This window comes from Acipenser ruthenus, chromosome 36, assembly GCF_902713425.1.
Source record: "Acipenser ruthenus chromosome 36, fAciRut3.2 maternal haplotype, whole genome shotgun sequence".
NCBI classification, from domain to species: Eukaryota; Metazoa; Chordata; class Actinopteri; order Acipenseriformes; family Acipenseridae; genus Acipenser; species Acipenser ruthenus.
The window spans coordinates 10593642-10613540 of record NC_081224.1 but is presented as its reverse complement, the minus strand read 5'-3'; the positions used below and the strand labels follow the sequence as shown (position 1 = coordinate 10613540).

At 46.2% G+C, this 19899-nt stretch overlaps 1 protein-coding gene across 1 annotated transcript; it reads right to left on the bottom strand.

Annotated features, from left to right (window-relative positions):
• Positions 1–821: 821 nt before the first annotated feature.
• Positions 822–19411, bottom strand: LOC117409815 (phenylalanine--tRNA ligase alpha subunit). The gene is made up of 13 exons (XM_034016106.3): positions 19041–19411; positions 17115–17252; positions 16628–16726; positions 16220–16338; positions 14066–14158; positions 10342–10470; positions 9575–9690; positions 8621–8705; positions 6794–6893; positions 6476–6644; positions 5992–6069; positions 4834–4948; positions 822–1931 (listed from the first exon to the last, which is right to left on the bottom strand). Exons 1-13 carry the CDS (start codon positions 19185–19187, stop codon positions 1826–1828), a joined length of 1494 nt encoding a protein of 497 aa, XP_033871997.2. The 5' UTR covers positions 19188–19411; the 3' UTR covers positions 822–1825.
• Positions 19412–19899: the final 488 nt, after the last annotated feature.

The following is a 19899-nucleotide window of genomic DNA, read 5'->3' as shown; positions in this document are numbered from 1 at the left end:
CGTCGTTGAAGTTTGAGCCTTTTTTAAAACTGTGTTTTCAATGTATTAAATTTAACAGAGGTAGTATTTTACATACCTGACAGCCCTAGATGCTGTATATTAAGATTCCTATTAGATTACTGTGTGTAGAGGACCACGACAATAATGGAAACATGAAGGCATTGTTAAGAATTTTAGAAATGTAATTGGTACATTAAAAAGTGTTGTTATTATTATTATCTTCATTAGGAGTGAACTTGTAGTCTTTTTGGCGCCTGTAAAAGGTAAATTGAAAAATAAAAAATATTCTGCTTTTTATTTTATTGAAATACAAACTTCAAATGGATTCAGAGCCACGTGTTTTTATACCTCCCGTCTATAACAATGAAACACGCAGCGGTGCTGAATTTAGATATCCTAAAAGAAAGTGCAACGGCAGCGTTATTGAGTCGTTTCAACGGGTCTCGACTTTCACACTTCTCTGGAGAAGAGGGTTCCTTTCACGGCAAACCTTGAGAAAGTCTCGCAACACCAAACCTGGGCAACAGAGTCGAACAGTCGAGTTAAAAATAAACAAATACATTTGATCAAGTCAGGTTCTCCATTTATGGGCGTGTTTTTACAGTTGTTTTTTTTTTACTGGAGCAATCTAGGTAAAGTACCTTGCTCAAGGGTACAGCAGCAGTGTCCCCCACCTGGGATTGAACCCACGCCCCTCCGGTCCAGAGCCCTAACCCCTACTCCACACTGCTGCCGATCCTACTGCATGGATTCTCCTCAATGCAGGAGAATGGCAGCGGCAGGGTATATGTACACATGAAAGCAGCAAACACACATAGATATCCGGCAAAGCCTTTTAATGTAGGGTTATTATGTACACGTGGGCTCCACAGTCATGAAGCTGGCTCAGTAAAATGCCTGGACTCCTGTTCTGTTTCCACCTGCCACCAGGACTGAGCTGAAAGCGGTTTGAAACTGGACTTGTTCATTTCCATCAGCAGCAGATGTGAGATCAAATCAAATTCAGTGGGACTCTGTCTGTCTGTCTGTGTGTGTGTCTGTCTGTGTGTGTCTCTGTCTGCCTGTCTGTCTGTGTGTCTGTCTGCGTGTCTGCCTGTCTGTCTGTGTGTGTGTGTCTGTGTCTCTGTGTGTGTGTGTGTGTCTCTCAGCTCCAGTTAGTATTGCAGGCTGCAGATCTGCATCTCTCCACACTGATGGGGGAAGTTACCTGATGAGCGTCCGATGAGAAGGACGCGAGAGACAGGTTTAAAATCTCTGACTGCAGAACAATAATATGTAGGCTGAACGACTGTGAATATATGATACCGTCAGGGAAATAGTGGAGGTTGGTGAATTAACTTATAAATAGCAGTTATAAAATAATTGTGACACACACACAGGTTTGCCTCTTGTGTAAGATCAGGGTGCAGAGTGGATTGCAGACTGCGGGTGGACCCGGCTGCAGCCCCAGTCTGATACTGGGAACGAGAGGAGAGTGAGTTTCACACACTGGAGTGGATTTATACTGAACCATAAAATCAAAAACAGGCATGCATATACATATTAGATTATGAATAGTCTGCAGTGTTGAGAGTGGAGTTCTCCGGAGCGCTCCGCAGTGTTGAAAGGAATTTTTTCAAGCTGTTAGTTTTGTTATACTCAAACTTGACACCAAACTAATTTCACTTGTGACCCATCACCTAGCAACCAGTCCAAAGAGCAGAAACCCACAGTCCTCCTTCCTGGTCAATATTGTTTCAGGGCAGCCCAGCCGCTGGCGAGGGCAAGGAACTGAAGGAGGGGAGCGAGGGGTCCTCAGGCCAGCGGTGTCCACGCGCCTGCCTGTTCAGGAGTCCAGTCGACACACTGGGCTGTCGTAGACCATCTGCAGATTCACTTTGTGACCAACCAGCTCTCGGATGTTGTTGATTCCATATTTGATCATGGTGGGCCTGCAAGAAAAACAACATGAAAGAAGAAATGAAATATTGGAAGAAACGCCCGGTCTGTCCTGCTGAATGGGAGGAGAGGAGTGAATTGAAACGGGACGGGAGCAGCACTGGAATGCACGTCAGTGTACAGAACACTGCCATGTGTCACTCACTGTGGCTGAAGAGGTTCAGGGCACCGTGTTACAGTGCGTGTGCGTGTGTACAGCGCAGTGGCTAACACCACGTGATCCCACTCCGATAGACATACAAACAATACGCACGCACTGTGCTTTCATTGTGGAGGTAGGCAGGGGTAATGTCTTCACAGCACGTCAGTTAAATACGTTTCTGCAAACTGAAATGGGCTGCCACGAGATCTCAGAATAGTCCCAGTTATATACATGGAAAAAGAAACAAATAAAAATACAAATGCCACCAGAACGAACGAACGAACGCACGCATTGGAGGCTGTGTGGTTAAAGAAAAGGGCTTGTAACCAGGAGGTCCCCGGTTCAAATCCCACCATAGCCACTGACTCATTGTGTGACCCTGAGCGAGTCACTTCACCTCCTTGTGCTCCGTCTTTCGGGTGAGACGTAATTGTAAGTGACTCTGCAGCTGATGCATAGTTCACACACCCTAGTCTCTGTAAGTCGCCTTGGATAAAGGCGTCTGCTAAATAAGCAAATAATAATAATAATAATAATAATAATAATAATAATAATAATAATAACATTGCTTATTTTTAGTTTTCTATTGAAGTTCAAAGCCAGGTAAAGGTAGATTTAAAGAAACAGGATAATATTGAAGTAATCCAGAACTACTCTGAACAACTGCCTACACCATGAAGGGAATGTGATAAAGAAGTGAAAAGGAGTTTTGATGCTACATTCTGCTCAGATCAACGGGTCAAAACCACACTTCAATGTTCCGGATGGGGTAACTCTGCATGACGTCCGGTTAAATTATTCAAAAAACAACAAACCTTTTTGTTAAAAGCCAAGACTGCACTGAGAAAGCTTACGGCTTTAACCCCTCGAGGGACACAAGGAACCGAGCGCTCGTTCAAACGGTTTCTTCTTCAAATACATTTGAGAGCGACTCGAGCATCGCGAGGAGGAGACTGACCCCCTCTTGTTTGTCGCATTGAAAAAACAATAAAGTTAGCATAATTTGTATTTGTGGGACACACGCATGTCCCTTGTACCTTAAAAAGGGTTCAATCCTATTTCAAGTGAAAAATAATAAATAATAAAACAAGGCACAGAAAAAACACACACGCAATCCCCGCAATGGTACACAAACAAGCCGTTACACAAGAGAGGATTTCAAGAACAGGTGGTCAACGGAGAGAGAGCCCGCTAATCCTCTTACACCGAGACCCAAGGGTGCTCCCCGTTCCTGTTAAAACGCAGGATTACCCGGCAATCCCAGATTTAAATTCCTGGGATTAGAACTCTGCTTCCCCACCTCCTTCCCATCAGAACCCTCTTCCCACGCTCCGCACTGCAAAGCACAGATCACAGCCCAGGAGAAACCCATTCATCTATTAACATTACTACTGTAGTCACGAACAAAACAACACCAGAAAAAAAAGGGTTTACTAAAAACCCGACTGTAGTAGCAACTAGCATCTGCAGTTTTTCATTTCCAGTAGTTTGTGCTTCATTTAGACTTCAGAGACTGTCCCCGATCTAATGGAGCTCCCCCTAGTGGCGGATGAGTTAATAACACTGACATCAGCACCACACCCCGCACTGCCCTCTTCAATGCAGAGCTTGCCTTTCAGTTGAACAGTAAGACGTCTTTGAATAACGCATGGTTTGCACAAGGCATCACACAAGCCACTGTGAGCCGGTCTGTAGGCACACCTCCACTACATCCCAATGGACATCGGCTACGGGATTGCAAGTCCAATGCTCAGACTGCTTGGAATCAGATGTGTGTGCGCGTGCGCGTGTGTCAGTGTGTGTGTGTGTGTATGTCAGTGTGTGTGTGTCTCTGTGTGTCAGTGTGTGTGTGCGTGTGGTGCAGGTCTCCTCTCAGACTGCCCGGTGTCTGCTCACAGAAACAGAGACAGCTCTCTAGGTCTCCTCTGCGCCCGCCAGCAGACAGGAAGCACCTCCGTCTCCAGCAGCTCTCTTAATGGAATCGATCGACCCGAAGAGCACAGGGTCATTCCGCCAGCCTCGTCCCAATGACAAGTGAAGTGATCAATACACTGGATCAGAGGACCAGTGTTCAAGGGATGAACTAGCTGGCTCCCAGACACCAGCACAGCACAGCACAGCAGAGTCCGAGTGCTCTAGACTACCCAGCACTGGATTTACTGTCTCAGATCCCCAGTACAGGAGACCTCTATACTAGACTGTATTGAATTAGCTGGCTCTCAGATCCCCAGTACAGCACTGAGTTCTCTATACTAGACTGTATTGAATTAGCTGGCTCTCAGATCCCCAGTACAGCACTGAGTTCTCTATACTAGACTGTATTGAATTAGCTGCTCTCAGATCTCCAGTACAGCACTGAGTTCTCTATACTAGACTGTATTGAATTAGCTGGCTCTCAGATCCCCAGTACAGCACTGAGTTCTCTATACTAGACTGTATTGAATTAGCTGCTCTCAGATCTCCAGTACAGCACTGAGTTCTCTATACTAGACTGTATTGAATTAGCTGCTCTCAGATCTCCAGTACAGCACTGAGTTCTCTAAACTAGACTGTATTGAATTAGCTGGCTCTCAGATCTCCAGTACAGCACTGAGTTCTCTACACTAGACTGTATTGAATTAGTTGCTCTCAGATCCCCAGCACCCAGTGCTTCAGAATACACTGCAGTGTATGTGTGAGTTCACTCACATGGTCAGAAAGACTGTAATGAGGCCACACTGTGGAGACTCCCAGGCCTCTGGCCCTCCACTCACCTCTCCAGCGACAGTCCCCAGGCGATGACTGAAACCCCCTCAGGGAGCCCCATCGGCAGCAGCATCTCCGGTCGGAAGACCCCCGAGTTCCCCACCTCCACCCACTTCTTCAGACCTGCAGCAGACACAGCACAGGAGCCCGAGTGAGAAACACTGAGAGAGACGCACACACACACACACACACACACACACACACACACACACACACACACACACATTGAGAGAGACACACACACACACACACAGAGATACAGAGATACACACACACAAAGATACACACAGAGATACACACACACACACACACACTGAGAGAGACAGCACAGCAACCCGAGTAACACACACTGAGAGACACACACACAGAGACAGCACAGGAACCCGAGTGAGAAACACTGAGAGAGACGCACACACACACACACACACACACAGATACACACAGAGATACACACACACACACACACACACACACAGAGATGCACACACACACACACACTGAGAGAGACAGCACAGCAACCCGAGTAACACACACTGAGAGACACACACACAGAGACAGCACAGGAACCCGAGTGAGAAACACTGAGAGAGACGCACACACACACACACACACACACACACACACAGAGATACACACACACACACACACACAGATGCACACACACACACACACACACACAGAGACAGCACAGGAACCCGAGTAAGAAACACTGAGAGAGACGCACACACACACACAGAGATACACACACACACAGAGAGACAGCACAGCAACCCGAGTGACACACACTGAGAGACACACACAGAGAGACAGCACAGGAACCCGAGTAAGAAACACTGAGAGAGACGCACACACACACACAGAGATACACACACACACAGAGAGACAGCACAGCAACCCGAGTGACACACACTGAGAGACACACACAGAGAGACAGCACAGGAACCCGAGTGAGAAACACTGATAGAGACACAAACACACACACACACACACACACACACACTGACAGAGACACACTGACACACACTGAGAGAGACAGCACAGGAACCTGAGTGAGAAACACAGAGACACACACACTGACACACACACACACTGAGATTGGAAGCGACGATGATTCACAGCTCACCCCCTTGTCTCTGCAAGTCGCTTCAGATAACGACTAGTCTTACCTTCGTGGTAGCTGAACACCTCCATGCTGGGCTCTGTGTAGGGGTTGAACGCGGGTTTGAAGCGGAGTTTAGTGATTCCTGGACACAAGAGAAGAGAAACACAGCATACAGTTTATATATGGGCAGCAGTGTGGAGTAGTGGTTAGGGCTCTGGACTCTTGACTGGAGGGTCGTGGGTTCAATCCCAGGTGGGGGATGCTGCTGCTGTACCCTTGAGCAAGGTACTTTACCTAGATTGCTCCAGTAAAAACCCAACTGTATAAATGGGTAATTGTATGTAAAAATAATGTCCAAAAAATAATGCAATTGTATGTAAAAAATAATGTGATATATTGTCGCTATTTAAATACTGTGCCTGGTTTTGCTCCAAGTGTTGCACTGCGCCTGTTAGACTACTCCACGGATTCTCGGTGCTAAAATCGCTTAGCGTTTCGGATTGTGTGAGATTTCTTGAACCCGGGACCAGCCCGGCAGTGGGACTCACCCAGCTTGATGAAGAACTGGTGCAGGACTCCCATGAGGTCCCCCAGCGTGAGCCCGTAGTCTGCCACCACGCCCTCCACCTGGTGAAACTCTGCCAGGTGAGTGGCATCCAGAGTCTCGTTGCGGAACACGCGGTCGATTGAGAAATACTTCACTGGGGTGAACTCCTCCTGCGAGACACATTCCACACCTCGGGTTTACTTATTTGGCAGGACGCCTTTATCCAAGACGACTTACAGGTGTTACAGGGCAGCACAGGGTTACAATGCAAGATTCATATTGAAACACAGTGACAGCAAATAACAACACTACCCCCTACCTGCTGAGCGAGGCGGTACAGCATGCGCGCGCTGACGGCAGTGGTGTGAGTCCTCAGAATGTTCTTCTGCGCTTCTTCAATCTTCCAGTCATACTTGTACCTACAGAACAAACACGCGGATTGCATTTATTAAAAGAGCTGTGATCAAAACAATATACTGTGAAAAGTGTTGAATTTAAAATCAAGGGAAGTAATGTTAAAACTTTACAATGCATTAATAAGACCTCATCTAGAACATTGTGTTCAGTTCTGGTCACCTCGTTACAAAAAGGATATTGCTGCTGTAGAAAGAGTGCAAAGAAGAGCGACCAGAATTATCCTGGGTTTAAAAGGCATGTCGTATGCAGACAGGCTAAAAGAATTGAATCTATTCAGTCTTGAACAAAGAAGACTACGCGGTGATCTGATTCAAGCATTCAAAATCCTAAAAGGTATAGACAATGTCGACCCAGGGGACTTTTTTGACCTGAAAAAAGAAACAAGGACCAGGGGTCACAAATGGAGATTACATAAAGGGAGATTCAGAACAGAAAATAGGAGGCACTTTTTTACACAGAGAATTGTGAGGGTCTGGAACCAACTCCCCAGTAATGTTGTTGAAGCTGACACCCTGGGAAGAAGCTGCTTGATGAGATTCTGGGATCAATAAGCTACTAACAACCAAACGAGCAAGATGGGCTGAATAGCCTCCTCTCGTTTGTAAACTTTATTATGTTCTTAAAAACAGCCTCCCTCACTGACTTGCTGTTCTCAATACACAGGAACTGGGTTTAAAAGTGCAGCTAATACCTTGTTAATGAAAGCCAGTTAGCCACGTTCAAACACATTTGACTTGTTAGAAGCCAGACATTACAAACAGCACATCAACAATTGAGCCTGCCCTGGACTGTAGGGAGCACCCTTTCTCTTAGGGGGTGAGGGAGGGAGCAGTTCAGTCTCCATGCCTCAAGCCTGCCCTGGACTGGAGGGAGCACCCTTTCTCTTAGGGGGTGAGGGAGGGAGCAGTTCAGTCTCCGTGTCTCAAGCCTGCCCTGGACTGGAGGGAGCACCCTTTCTCTTAGGGGGTGAGGGAGGGAGCAGTTCAGTCTCCATGCCTCAAGCCTGCCCTGGACTGGAGGGAGCACCCTTTCTCTTAGGGGGTGAGGGAGGGAGCAGTTCAATCTCCATGCCTCAAGCCTGCCCTGGACTGGAGGGAGCACCCTTTCTCTTAGCGTTGGGAGACGCCCCTATTCCAGTCTGGGGAGCCCATCTTGAGGATGCAGTTCATTTTTCATTTCAGTGAAGTTAATTTTCCAGTCTTGCGATCCCGACACCCTCTCATCGCCTCGACAAGCGCGTTGATAAAACCGACACCTTTTCAATTAGCACTTCCTAACAGAACTGCTGTAGGGGAGGCTGTGAAACTGTGTCCGTCTCATTATAAAACAGATTGTTTCTTTGAAAACTAAACTTCAGAAGCAGTTAGTCCAGGCAGCACGGTCTAAAAAGGCTTGAGCTCTCTGCCTGTCTCTTCAGCGTGTCGTCTTAGGAGGCAAGACTTACCGGAATAAGCAAGCGATCTAAAAGCACAGCGGTCAACGTCAACCGGCCTGCTGGCTTTTCAAAACTACATCTGACATCTTTTGAAAGGGTTCTAGTTTTACAAACCAGCTTTTCTCTTTTCTAGTTTCACAATTAAACCCCCCGTTTGTCTTTTTCAGTTTGTATTTCAATTCACTGGTTTTAGCGGTGAATTTTCTTTGAGTGAAACGCTTTGGATGAAAGGCTGTTTTGTACTGCACTGTTAAGAAACACTGCTGCCCCCCGCCCCGCCCCCTTGCCTCTTACCCCTGTGAGCCGTAGCCACCCTCAGAGTGCACTCTCTTCACTCGCTCCAGATAGTCCAGGGGGAACTCCGTGGCGATGGCCGGGTCTAGGATAAAACAAACCAGTTTAGCGGCGAGCGTTTCAGTGTCTATATCAATGCGGGCAGCAGTGTGGAGTAGTGGTCAGGGCTCTGGACTCTTGACCGGAGGGTCGTGGGTTCAATCCCAGGTGGGGGGACACTGCTGCTGTACCCTTGAGAAAGGTACTTTACCTAGATTGCTCCAGTAAAAAACCCAACTGTATAAATGGGTAATTGTATGTAAAAAATAATGTGATATCTTGTAACAATTGTAAGTCGCCCTGGATAAGGGCGTCTGCTAAGAAATAAATAATAATAATAATAATAATAATAATAATAATAATGGACTGCTTATAGTATTCCGGGGTGTGGACTCCCTGCCCGATTGACAGTGTGACTGGTCTCTTAATGGTCACATGACGAGGGGTGGGTGTGTCCTGATTATCCACCAATGGGACAGGAGGAGGGGCTGGCAGAATTGGAAAGAGAGGGGAAATAAAGAGGTAGAAAGAAATAAAGACAGAGAGAGTTAGAAAGGTCAGCGCAGAAGGATGAGAAGGTAGGGGAGGATGGTGGTTAGCAGGAGTTCTGCAGGGCTGTGTATTCTGGTGCAGTGGTGTGCTAATTCCCAAAGGGCTTTCTGTTATTCGTTGGGCTGTTGCTTGCTGCACTCTGGGTCTTTCACAGAGCGTTTTGGTCGCATATAAAGCTGATCTGAAGTCTGAAGTCTTTCAGTATTCCTAAACTCTGCCCTCTTGAGCGTTTCAGTTAAACACAACTGCTGTTTTTTTTTTTTTTTTTTTTTTTTTTTTAATTATTCTATTCTGACAGCTGCTGGAATAAATCATTGAAACGGTTCACGCTGCATGCGATGGGTTTTTTGGAGCTGTACTTACCGGACAGGAAGAAGGTATCGTGCTGATCCCTGGCCGGGTGCTGCTGGGGTTGGAACAGGGCGTCGAAGTTCCAGAACGAGCTCTCGATGAAGTTATTGGTCGGCATCTCCGTGAAGCTGAAAAGGCAAGGACCAATCAGAGCACAGGCAGGGCAGTTCTAACCCCTCCCACTCACCACACCTCCTCCCCATTGGAGAAAACATCTTAATCAGGGGAGAGGGGGTCCAATCCCGGTCTTGGAGGGCCATTCCACTCCAGGTTTAACAGGTGACATAATAAACTACTTCAGGATCTGGATAGGGGGTTAGTTGATTGAATTAAACCATTCAGAGCAGGGCTGGAACAAAGACCAGGAGTGGAAGAGACCGCTTCAGCCACCCCTGAACTAGATCTAGATTTTAGTAATTATATTCTATGTTATTTTCATTTTGAATTTAAAAATGACAGATTTATAATCTCTCTCTCTCTCTCAAACTGTGCTTTACTATCACAGTGTCCAATTATAATTAAGTGAAACAGTAAACTAGGAGACCCAGAAATGAGGTTTAACTGCGAGAATAAAAACCACAGAATTAAAACGCAGCAGGGATTTGTAACGCTTGGTCTGGTAGAAAGAGTTCCAGCGAACGATACAGCGCCGAGCCTCGACCTCCGAGCTAAACAAGCCTGGAGAAACCCTTTACAGCCTTCATGCTAATGTGTGTCTAAACATCACCCAGACAGACAGAGAGACAGGCAGAGAGACAGACAGAGAGACAGGCACTCACCCCATCTCCAGGAAGATCTGTCTGAACTGTGTGCGCACCTTCATCAGCGGATGGAGGTGTCCGCAGTCGGGGATGATGCCCAGGGCGTCAAAGTTGTACGGCTTGAATTTCTTGTCACGCCACGCGCCGCTGTGTGCAGAGAAAGCAAACGAACTCCGATAAACACAAACACACACAGGAGAAGCAAACGAACTCCGATAAACACACACACACACACAGGAGAAGCAAACGAACTCCGATAAACACACACACACACACACAGGAGAAGCAAACGAACTCCGATAAACACACACACACACAGGAGAAGCAAACGAACTCCGATAAACACACACACACACACACACACACACACAGGAGAAGCAAACGAACTCCGATAAACACAAACACACACAGGAGAAGCAAACGAACTCCGATAAACACACACAAACACACAGGAGAAGCAAACGAACTCCGATAAACACACACACACACACACAGGAGAAGCAAACGAACTCCGATAAACACACACACACACACACAGGAGAAGCAAACGAACTCCAATAAACACAAACACACACACAGGAGAAGCAAACGAACTCCGATAAACACAAACACACACACACAGGAGAAGCAAAGGAACTCCGATAAACACACACACACACACAGGAGAAGCAAAGGAACTCCGATAAACACACACACACACACAGGAGAAGCAAACGAACTCCGATAAACACACACACACACACAGGAGAAGCAAACGAACTCCGATAAACACAAACACACACAGGAGAAGCAAACGAACTCCGATAAACACACACACACACAGGAGAAGCAAACGAACTCCGATAAACACACACACACACACACAGGAGAAGCAAACGAACTCCGATAAACACAAACACACACAGAGAAGCAAACGAACTCTGATAAACACACACACACACACAGGAGAAGCAAAGGAACTCCGATAAACACACACACACACACACACAGGAGAAGCAAAGGAACTCCGATAAACACAAACACACACACAGGAGAAGCAAACGAACTCCGATAAACACACACACACACAGGAGAAGCAAAAGAACTCCGATAAACACACACACACACACACAGGAGAAGCAAACGAACTCCGATAAACACACACACACACACACACACACACACACACACACACACAGGAGAAGCAAACGAACTCCGATAAACACACACACACACAGGAGAAGCAAACGAACTCCGATAAACACACACACACACACAGGAGAAGCAAACGAACTCCGATAAACACACACACACACACACAGGAGAAGCAAACGAACTCCGATAAACACACACACACACACAGGAGAAGCAAACGAACTCCGATAAACACACACACACACACACACACACAGGAGAAGCAAACGAACTCTGATAAACACACACACACACAGGAGAAGCAAACGAACTCTGATAAACACACACACAGGAGAAGCAAACGAACTCTGATAAACACAAACACACAGGAGAAGCAAACGAACTCCGATAAACACACACACAGGAGAAGCAAACGAACTCTGATAAACACACACACACACACACACAGGAGAAGCAAACGAACTCCGATAAACACACACACACACACACAGGAGAAGCAAACGAACTCCGATAAACACACACACACACACACACACACACACACACACACACACAGGAGAAGCAAAAGAACTCCGATAAACACACACACACACACAGGAGAAGCAAACGAACTCCGATAAACACACACACACACACACACACACAGGAGAAGCAAACGAACTCTGATAAACACACACACACACAGGAGAAGCAAACGAACTCTGATAAACACACACACAGGAGAAGCAAACGAACTCTGATAAACACAAACACACAGGAGAAGCAAACGAACTCCGATAAACACACACACAGGAGAAGCAAACGAACTCTGATAAACACACACACACACACACACACAGGAGAAGCAAACGAACTCCAATAAACACAAACACACACACAGGAGAAGCAAAAGAACTCCGATAAACACAAACACACACACACACACACAGGAGAAGCAAACGAACTCTGATAAACACAAACACACAGGAGAAGCAAACGAACTCCGATAAACACACACACAGGAGAAGCAAACGAACTCTGATAAACACACAAACACACACAGGAGAAGCAAACGAACTCCGATAAACACACACACAGGAGAAGCAAACGAACTCTGATAAACACAAACACACAGGAGAAGCAAACGAACTCCGATAAACACACACACAGGAGAAGCAAACGAACTCTGATAAACACACACACACACACACAGGAGAAGCAAACGAACTCCAATAAACACAAACACACACACACAGGAGAAGCAAACGAACTCCGATAAACACAAACACACACAGAGAAGCAAACGAACTCTGATAAACACACACACACACACAGGAGAAGCAAACGAACTCCGATAAACACAAACACACACAGAGAAGCAAACGAACTCTGATAAACACACACACACACACAGGAGAAGCAAACGAACTCCGATAAACACACACACACACACACACAGGAGAAGCAAACGAACTCCAATAAACACAAACACACACACACAGGAGAAGCAAACGAACTCCGATAAACACACACACACACACACAGGAGAAGCAAACGAACTCTGATAAACACACACACACACACACACACACACACACACAGGAGAAGCAAACGAACTCCGATAAACACACACACACACACAGGAGAAGCAAACGAACTCCGATAAACACACACACACACACACACAGGAGAAGCAAACGAACTCCGATAAACACACACACACACACAGGAGAAGCAAACGAACTCCGATAAACACACACACACACACACACAGGAGAAGCAAACGAACTCCGATAAACACACACACACACAGGAGAAGCAAACGAACTCCGATAAACACACACACACACACAGGAGAAGCAAACGAACTCCGATAAACACAAACACACACACACAGGAGAAGCAAACGAACTCCGATAAACACAAACACACATACAGGAGAAGCAAACGAACTCCGATAAACACAAACACACACACACAGGAGAAGCAAACGAACTCCGATAAACACACACACACACAGGAGAAGCAAACGAACTCTGATAAACACAAACACACATACAGGAGAAGCAAACGAACTCCGATAAACACAAACACACACACACAGGAGAAGCAAACGAACTCCGATAAATACACACACACACACACACACAGGAGAAGCAAAAGAACTCCGATAAACACAAACACACATACAGGAGAAGCAAACGAACTCCGATAAACACAAACACACACATAGGAGAAGCAAACGAACTCCGATAAACACACACACACACACAGGAGAAGCAAACGAACTCCGATAAACACACACACACACACAGGAGAAGTTGAAGAACAACTTCAAAACATGTAAAAGGGAATTACTCGAACCCGAGTTTCTACACAGCACTAGTCATTCTGCATTGGTAGAAAATGTACTGCTCCTCCCAGTCCCTCAGCTCTAACCACTAGAGCCACACTGCTTCCCTCCCTCCCAGTCCCTCCTCAGCTCCACTAGAGCCACACTGCTCCCCTCCCTCCCAGTCCCTCCTCAGCTCCACTAGAGCCACACTGCTTCCCTCCCTCCCAGTCCCTCCTCAGCTCCACTAGAGCCACACTGCTTCCCTCCCATTGTATTGCATTGCCTCACACTCACCTGGCTAGCATCTCAGGCGTCAGTTCTGTCTCCTGCTTAGTGACGGTGGTGCTGAAACTGCATCCTTTGGTGATCCAGTAAGACTTTACTGTCCTGGAAAGAGAAAAAAAACAGTGAACAAATCCAACACGGGCTGTTCAGACACACTCCCTACATACGAACACGCCCGCTTACCATGCGCTTCAAACAACACCCCACACTCTGTGTGAAGAAGAGTCTCCTTCAGCAACATGACTAGGTAACCCATTCCATCCCCTCCCCACTCTCTGTGTGAAGAAGAGTCTCCTTCAGCAACATGACTAGGTAACCCATTCCATCCCCTCACCGCTCTCTGTGTGAAGAAGAGTCTCCTTCAGCAACATGACTAGGTAACCCATTCCATCCCCTCCCCACTCTCTGTGTGAAGAAGAGTCTCCTTCAGCAACATGACTAGGTAACCCATTCCATCCCCTCACCACTCCCTGTGTGAAGAAGAGTCTCCTTCAGCAACATGACTAGGTAACCCATTCCATCCCCTCACCACTCTCTGTGTGTGAAGAGTCTCCTTCAGCAACATGACTAGGTAACCCATTCCATCCCCTCACCGCTCTCTGTGTGAAGAAGAGTCTCCTTCAGCAACATGACTAGGTAACCCATTCCATCCCCTCACCACTCTCTGTGTGAAGAAGAGTCTCCTTCAGCAACATGACTAGGTAACCCATTCCATCCCCTCCCCACTCTCTGTGTGAAGAAGAGTCTCCTTCAGCAACATGACTAGGTAACCCATTCCATCCCCTCCCCACTCTCTGTGTGAAGAAGAGTCTCCTTCAACAACATGACTAGGTAACCCATTCCATCCCCTCCCCACTCTCTGTGTGAAGAAGAGTCTCCTTCAGCAACATGACTAGGTAACCCATTCCATCCCCTCACCACTCTCTGTGTGAAGAAGAGTCTCCTTCAGCAACATGACTAGGTAACCCATTCCATCCCCTCCCCACTCTCTGTGTGAAGAAGAGTCTCCTTCAGCAACATGACTAGGTAACCCATTCCATCCCCTCCCCACTCTCTGTGTGAAGAAGAGTCTCCTTCAGCAACATGACTAGGTAACCCATTCCATCCCCTCACCACTCTCTGTGTGAAGAAGAGTCTCCTTCAGCAACATGACTAGGTAACCCATTCCATCCCCTCACCTCTCTCTCTGTGTGAAGAAGAGTCTCCTTCAGCAACATGACTAGGTAACCCATTCCATCCCCTCCCCACTCTCTGTGTGAAGAAGAGTCTCCTTCAGCAACATGACTAGGTAACCCATTCCATCCCCTCACCACTCTCTGTGTGAAGAAGAGTCTCCTTCAGCAACATGACTAGGTAACCCATTCCATCCCCCAGCATTCTGTTTCACAGTTCCACTCCAGTGTAATGGCTTCATGACCTTGTCTGAATTTGAAATCAGGTCAAGCAGTTCCTTATCATGCTACCAATCCTCTCAGCAGCCAAGCCCACAGCATGGCTCCTGTTTATCACTGAAATCGTTTTTCAATGTATTAAACTAACGCACCCAGAGCCATCCTGCGCTCCCCTGTGCATTTGCTTAATTAAAATTTCCATCAAGCCAGTAATCCCGCTGGGCTGGAGTTGTTCCATTCGGAATCTGGATGAAGCGATGCTGAAGGCTTCCGATTTATTTTGCAATCCGTTTATAACTTTTTTTGAAACCCCTGCACTGGGTCAGGCGCTGGGTTAAAGAAAGTTCTCACTTTCCAATGCCCGTTACTGCTTCATTTCCTGGGTCATTTCACCCCAGCGGTGTTTTCTGGGGGTCATGTGACTGGCTGCCAAGCATGTCAGCCAATAGGGGAAGCAGCTGATTGGTTAAAATGACAGGATGGAAGGCGCGGGGAACTTGAACTGCAACACTAACTGAAAACATGGCTTGCAAACAGAGATTTCTTTAACCATGTTTAAAACACATGGATGTATTTCATAACTGCAGCTTTAAGACCAACTTAAAACTAGCAAGCAGTATTATTCAAGGTTCTGGAACCCCACATGGTTTCCTGGAACATGCAATGTTCTGAAAGTCATTTCTGAGACCTCAGCGCCCTTTGCTGCTCACAATCTGGAATACTGGCAAGAAACATCAACAGATTTCACTTTTATTTGTCTGTGAGCACCTACACCTCGGACAGCAGCTTCCTCTTCTTCAGTTCGTTCTTCTCCTTCTCCTCCAGACTCCCTGCCTGTCCATGCTGGACGAGCTGCAGCCTGTCCTTCACGGTGTCCTCAATACTGTCCACCTGGAAGAAGGGACAGACCGGTGAGGGACACACAAGGCTGGACCAGCGCACAGCCAGCGTCTCGACACACAGTTCCCACGGCGGTCGAGGACAGCTGATCCCTTACTTAATTTCCAATCTCCGGTCCTGGTTTCTGTGCGGCGCTTACAAAATTGGAATTCACTTTGTCAGCTCCTTTTTAAGATTTCAGTGCCAGCACAACTGCGTTCTGATTGGGCAGAGGAGTGCTGGCACTGAGGAGGTGTTTTCAGTGGGCACGCGGCTGCAGGCAGGAGGCCAGTGAACTCACACTCTTGCAGATTCGAGGTCCTCCCTCTGCAGTCTTGTCCAGTTTGATCCACTTGTTAGACATCGCCTTGCTGAAGCCCACCTTCCCACTGGGCAGCGTCTACAACAGAAGAGAAATCTGTGAGCTCCGAGACCCAGCCAGAGCGATCCACACTCAGCAGGGCGACATGCAGGCAGGCCGAAAGAACTGAAACATCTTGCAAGCTGCAGAAGACTTGCTGAAACTTTTTACAAAGTTTATTGTAATATATTTTCACAGGCTGAATGCAAAGAGATTTATTTAACCTCAAGTAGCTCAGGGATGGAAAGAAGGCTCCCACTGCACAGCAGTTTAATCCTGGCTTCACTATGAGTTTACAACGACACCCCTGAGCTTGTTACACTGCGGCTAATCAAGCTCTTATTAAAACCTGGAATGGGCGAAGTTGCTATGCAGCAGGAGTCTTGCCTCCACCCCCCCGCAGCACACAGACAGGCACTGCCCTTACCATGAGCTGGCTCTGAGCCATGCCCTCTGCTGGGATGCAGCTGAAGACGCGTGCCTCATGGCTGCCCTTCTCCGCGATCTCCTTCCCCTCCTCTGTCACCTCCCAATGCTTTGAGGAGCGGAGCTCAGCGCAGATCACCTGCAGACACAACCCCCAGAACCTCAATCAGATGGGAGACACCGCAATCCAATCATTTTAATTGGTCTGATTAGAAAAGTGTTAAACATATTGGGCACGTCCGTTCATCAGAAAAGACATCATAAGAAACCCTACACCAGTGCTGCCCAAACACGGTCCTGGAGAGCCCCTGTCCGATAAGTTTTGTAGGTCACCCTAAATGTCTAATTTCTAAAGACTGGGAACACATGGAAGTTATTGATCAATTAAGCGAATAACTTGTTCAATTAAGGGAACTCTGGTCATCGGGCCAGTTTGCATGCTGGGAAAATGTCATGACTTGTTTACTGTCATGACTTATTTAAGGTGGTACGGTCGGGATTACAATATTGGTTTATGTTTAGTTTATGTTTGAATACAAATGTAATCCATTATACAAAAAAATCAAATACAACATGAAGTTTCAAAGCAGGAATTGTTAAATTAAACAAACCAAAACGATCTCAAATTATAATTCAGTCGTACCACCTTAAATAAGTCATGACAGTAGACAGAGAAGTCATGACATTTTCCAGGCATGTAATCCAGGCCATTGAGGGCTGAAAAGGGTAGTTCATTTTTTGTACCAAATGATCTCTAAATGGCTTAACTTAATAAATCACCTGCTTAATTGATCACACTGAAATTGTTCCAGGTGTTAAGAAATTGATGATTAAAGGTTACCTGTAAAACCTGCTGGATGGTTTGGTTTTGCATTGCGAGGCGAGTTGAAAAGCCTGAACTGTCCCACTGTAGATGGAAACCCTATACAGTGTATACGACTTTATGCCTACAGTATTCCACTGTATATTGAAAAGACCGGGAGGTGAGATTGAATATACAGTACCGTACATCATCCTATCTTAGTCAGGACTGCCGTCCCTGACCACCTTCCGGCGCCTCCTCAAGACTCACCTCTTCAGACAGCACCTGTAGAAACTCCTCTTTTCCCTCTGGACACTTTATCACTCTTCCTTAAATGTGCTTTACTTGCTCTTATCTGCCCCCTATTTTACTGCATTTAATCCTGTACTTTAGAGTACTGTAATCTGTCAAGTGTTATTTAATCTGTGGTATTTTGTTTTTAATTATATCCTGATGTAACTATCACAGACACTGTTATCTGCTCCGTTATTGAATCGTGTTTTGTCATACTTGTACTTGCTAGAACCGAAGTCATTGTATTTATCTTGCTCTTAATTGTATTAATACTTGTACTGTGATTCTTGAAATGTATTTTTGTTTAGGACTGTAAATCGCCCTGGATAAGGGCGTCTGCTAAGAAATACATAAATAAATAAATAAATAAATAAATAATAATAATAATAATAATAATAATATATTAATATCCACGGCTGTGTGACACCAAGCTAACAAACCCTATATCACCCGCGTATTGTTTTTTTTGACAACACACGTTTCGGTAACATTTTAACAACATGACCAACGTTTCGGCTTCAAACTACATTAACACTGCCTCGTCCTGAAGCTGTTCTAGAAGGGCTCTGGAACACACGACCCGTTCTAGAACTGCGCAGAACCAGACTCGAACAATTCCAGAATGGGCTGCCCGCCACCCAAAACCGACTTAGATAAACTGGAGACGGCTTCAGAGCGCTCTGTTTGAATCATTTACCCATTTGTTAGTTTTTTTAAGCACGGTATTCAGAGTACAGCAGCGCTGCGTCTTGCACAGACTCGGGCTCGGATTGCATCACTTTCCTCCCCTCCCCGTTCATTTTGCAGCGCCGCGTCGCCAGGACCCTTTACCTCCCCGAGCGCTTGCAAGCTCTTAACGGCACCGACCACCAACTGATGATCCACCCCGAGACTCGCCGCCGCCTGCTGGCTGTCAACGCCGCCATCCGCCTGATCGAGCCGCTGAAGAAGAGACTCCGCCACGCCGCTGTCAGCCATGCTGCAAACCAACCCGCACAGCAACACTCGCCTCACCGCGGCGGAAGCGACGCGGCTCACTCACCGGAACAGAAATACAAAATATATATATTTTTATTTCTGTGCCGTCTTGGATTAAATGTAATGGGTGCAAACACAACAGTTGCAACCCTCGTGAATCAATTCTGTGTTTTGGTTGAGGAAAATAACACTGTGTCCGCGTTGCTAAGGGTTACATATGGAAAGCGTACGGGCGAGGCGGCCATGTTGAGTGAGGTATTAATGCAGCCCCACAACCAATGACGTCACTGTTATTACTAGTCAGGTAAGTCAAGTCTCGCTATACCAGACGTTGTTTAGGAATAGGATATCTGTTTCTGGTTTATATGATCTAGCAATGCATTCTTCCATAGCTGTAAAGCAGTTCATATTTCTACTGCAGTATATTCATATTAACTCAATATATGGCTTGTGTTCTTATGTTCTTATATTAACTCAATATATGGCTTGAATTGTGATGTGTTCAAGTAAAGGTCTGACCAATATCAATTCAACTGGAGGTATTATTTTGTATGGATTCTATTTAATAATAATAATAATTATAATAATAATAATAATAATAAAGACTCTCCATAAAAACTGTCAACCCCACAATTCAGTATCATAGCTATTTCAGTTTTAAGAATGTATTGCAATTAAAAAAATAATCATATTCCTAGGGTGTCCCAGACGT